The sequence below is a fragment of the Arachis ipaensis genome, chromosome B03 (assembly GCF_000816755.2).
Source record: "Arachis ipaensis cultivar K30076 chromosome B03, Araip1.1, whole genome shotgun sequence".
Lineage (NCBI taxonomy): Eukaryota > Viridiplantae > Streptophyta > Magnoliopsida > Fabales > Fabaceae > Arachis > Arachis ipaensis.
This window is the reverse complement of record NC_029787.2, coordinates 72,729,332-72,733,505: the sequence shown is the minus strand read 5'-3', so window position 1 is coordinate 72,733,505 and position 4,174 is coordinate 72,729,332. Positions and strand designations below refer to the sequence as shown.

At 30.2% G+C, this 4,174-nt stretch overlaps 1 protein-coding gene across 1 annotated transcript in view; it reads left to right on the top strand.

Moving 5' to 3' along the window:
* The window catches only part of LOC107633265 (probable pectinesterase/pectinesterase inhibitor 54), a 5,967-nt gene continuing 2,238 nt past the window's right edge, over window positions 446-4,174 (top strand). Inside the window, exons 1-2 of the mRNA XM_016336903.2 lie at window positions 446-864; window positions 3,382-3,969. Coding sequence (XP_016192389.1) covers window positions 561-864; window positions 3,382-3,969 — 892 coding nt within the window. The 5' untranslated portion in view covers window positions 446-560. The remainder of the gene's footprint in view (window positions 865-3,381; window positions 3,970-4,174) is intronic.

Below are 4,174 nucleotides of genomic sequence, written 5' to 3'. Positions count from 1 at the left end.
ACTATAGAAACGATATATAGCTAAAATACTCAAGAGTTTAAGTGAGTTGGTAGATAGAGAAAAAGAGAAAAACTTTAATTAATTTCTTTCTTTTGCCTTTGTTTCTCACTTCCCCCCTATTTTATTGACTGTATAGATTTGACGGAGTATAAAATAGGCTTTGTATGTGCACACATAATTTTAATTTATGCGTGAGAAATTCTCCTGGTAACTCTTAATTATTAGGTGTTACTCACGTACACTTATTAGGAGTACCAATCACCTAACTCATTTAACATAATTCACTTTTATGTTTTTTAACTTTAAATCAATAACTTGTAACAACACATTTTACTCGTTAACAAAAGTAATGAGTCACCACTAAATAAATAAATAAATAATCATTATCATATCAATGCTTTTTCCACATATCATCAATCCATCCCCACACTATAAATAGGAAGCACCTTCCTCTAAAAAATTTCATCAACATAACATTATTCTTAGCTTTAAGAAAGTAAATAATAAAACTCCTGCTGGTTGTGTATCTCCTGGTGAAGTAATAGTAGCTAGTGAGAAGAATGACGAGAACACAAGAATTAGTGATGATGATAACCTTTTTAGTGTTGGGATGTGCACTAACCATGGCAGAAACAGCAGCTCTAGAGCATGCTCATCACTATGAATGCACTCATACCAGATACCCTAGTCTATGTGATGAAACCTTGAAGGAGTTGATGAGTTCAGGGAATGATAAAAATGTTGATATCATTCTGGCTCTTGTAAACAAAACCATATCTGAAACCAACTTGCCAAGATCATATTTTGCTTCATTTGAGACTCAGGATATTGCTCAACAAGACAAATCATCTTCATCAGTCGGAGGTATATAATGCATATTATGCATTTTTTCCCCCTTTTTTTTTCTTGGTAATTTGAAAATTATAAATTTAGTTGTTTATCTCATGCACGCTGTGATATGGTCTCATTCATGAAAAACAATACTAACCTTTTTCAACGAAGCAACAACATTCGTATATATTGTTTATAATAATTTTTTTCTCCATATAATGAAATATATAAATGTATATATTGTAGTAAACTTTATTTTCTGAAATAATAATTTAAAATTGCAGAAGTATTAAAAAAATACGGGTACACAGATTATTTTCTTTTCTTTGACACTAATGCTATGTTTGTTTGAGAAGAAAATGGAAGAAAAGAAAAGGGAGGAAAGAAAATGGAAAGAAAAATGATTATTTTTTATTGTTTGGTTAAAGAGGAAAATTAGAAAAAAAAAGAAAATGGATAGAAAAAAATTGGTGGGGTTTACTAATTTTTTTTCTCTCCAACATTGAAAAGAAAATGGAGAGAAAACTAATGTTTCTCTTTCTACTTCTAATACTACCCCTTCACTTTTTTAATATATTTTATAATATAGAGGTAAAATTATCTTTTTATAATATTTATTTTCTTCTTATTTTTCTTTCATCTAAACACATCTAAAGAAAATAAAAATCCACCTAATTTCTTTCATTTTCTTTCTTTTCTTTCTATTTCCTTCCTCTCTATTTCTTTCCTTCCAAAATTTTCTTTTGTTTGGATGAAAAGAAAAGTGAGAAGAAAAAAAATTATAATAGTATAAAATTACATTAATACCCTTATCATAAAATAAAGTATAAATATTTTTATTTATTTATATTTTATTATATTTTATAAATATTATAAAATATTATAATTTTATATATTTAATTTAAATTATTTATCTAATACATATATAATGTTTAAATATAAATATTTATTATAATAATGTATTAAAATTAAATTTATATTAATAATTATTAATAATAATAGAATTAGGAGTAGTATTGTAAATATATCAAAAGTAACATTTTTTTTTTATTTTCTTGCTTCTAATGGAGAGAAAAAAATTTTTGTAAAACCCACACCAAAATTTTCTTTCTTTTCTATTTTTTTTGGTATCCAAAGGAAAATAAAAATTTTCACTTATTTTCCTTCCATCACTTTTCTTTCCTCTTATTTTCCCTTAAACCAAACCAGTTTTTTAAAGTGTTTGACAATTCAATTAATTATTATTTTTATTATTTTTTTTCTTTTTTATTTCTTTTTCCTTTAATTCTATTATCAAATTTACTCTCTCATTCGCCATGCCCGTTGTTATTACGCATGATCATATTTTGTTGAATTCCGCTTTTGTCCCCACTCCCATTTCACAGCATCGCCCTGCAATTTTTCCACCATCGCAACGTTCTCCTCCTCGCATTCTTCGCTTCTCTCATCGCTCAGGTTCTTCTTCTTCTTCTTCTTCTCTCTCTGTTCGTTTTCTACCGAAGCTTTTCTCGACGCGTTATGCTAAGCTCTGAGCTAGTTTGATTGGTTAGTTCTCTGATTTCGGATTCGTTTTTTTTTCTTAGTTTTACGATTATTCAGTGACTTGATATTTTTGCTTACTGATTTCGCGAGGAAATTTTCGTCTATATCCAGTTACTCAGGAATTGGTGATTTTCGCTAGTGAATTTTTTTTAACAATGTTGATCTGGCTTGTTTGGAATGACATGAACGTAGTAAAATCTTCGTTTCGTTTATCGTTCTATTGTAATTATTGACGAGCATTCAGATTAAATCCTATACTATAATATATGAAGTTTAATTTCTATACGTACGTGTGAAACTCGTCTACTGTGATACTATATACAAAATAATAGGAATTTGTATTATTTTTTATTTTTATTAAAAGAATAATAGGAATTAAACTCTTAAATGTATATATTTGAAATCCTGAAGTGATTCTGTTCAGAAACAACTATGTTGCATGAAGTTTTCGTTAAATATCACATTGGCGTTGTAGTTGATCAAGATAAGCTTTGGGTAAATGGTTTATTTCTTGAGATGTTACCATAGATGCCAAAAGAAAGAAGATGGTCTTCAAGGTTAGTTAGGCATGATAACGATAACTATTATAAACGTTCTCCTAATCTCCTAATATAAATACCGTATTTACCGTATTAAAATTTTTTTGTTAGTAATTCCCTACTTTTTTTTTTTTCTTGTAAGCGAGCTTAGCCCCAGTGATTTCTGTGCTCATCTTAATTGAAAGTTAAAACATGCAGGTTATTGTCAAGAGCTAACAATGAAGAGAGTAAATGGTTTATTTCTTGAGATGTTACCATAGATGCCAAAAGAAAGAAGATGGTCTTCAAGGTTAGTTAGGCATGATAACGATAACTATTATAAACGTTCTCCTAATCTCCTAATATAATTATTAAAAATACCGTATTAAAATTTTTTTGTTAGTAATTCCCTACTTTTTTTTTTTTCTTGTAAGCGAGCTTAGCCCCAGTGATTTCTGTGCTCATCTTAATTGAAAGTTAAAACATGCAGGTTATTGTCAAGAGCTAATGGACATGTCAATGAAGAGGTTGGACCAATCCATGAAAGCACTGAGCAAGCCAACAAGAAACAAGGAGGACATCCAAACGTGGCTAAGCGCTTCCCTAACTTTCCAACAAACTTGCAACGACTTCGTACGATCACAAACCTCCAGCGGCGCCGCCACTGCCGTGGTAGACACCATTTCCAAGAAGATGGACTATCTTTCCGCATTAGCCAGTAACTCACTTGCCCTGGTTAACCAAATCACCACGAAGCGAAAAGAAAAGGAAAGCAAAGAGGAATTTCCCGAATGGATTTCTTCGAAAGCAAGAAAACTCCTTCAGGGAGCAGCACCCATAGAAGCGAACGCGGTGGTTGCGCAAGACGGTTCAGGGAACTACAAGACGATTTCTGAGGCCATTGCAGCTGCCACAGGTGGAAGATTTGTGATTTACGTGAAAGCAGGGACTTACAAGGAGAAGATTCGGACAAGTAAGAATGGCATAACGTTGATTGGAGCGGGTAAATATTCGACCGTTATTGTTGGAAGTGAGAGCGTTAAGGGTGGAGCTTCCTTGCCTGACACCGCCACATTCAGTTAGTTATTTTCCTTCATTTTTCTTTTATTTTTACGTCAATCCCACCTCTAATTATTTAATTTTCGTTTTTTATTTTTTTATTAACATTAGCTAATAAAAATAATTTTTATGTTAAATTTATAAATTTTAAATTATAATAATATAAAAATAAAATATAAAAAATTTTTGAAAATCAATAATTTTTAATAATTTTGACTAGTATG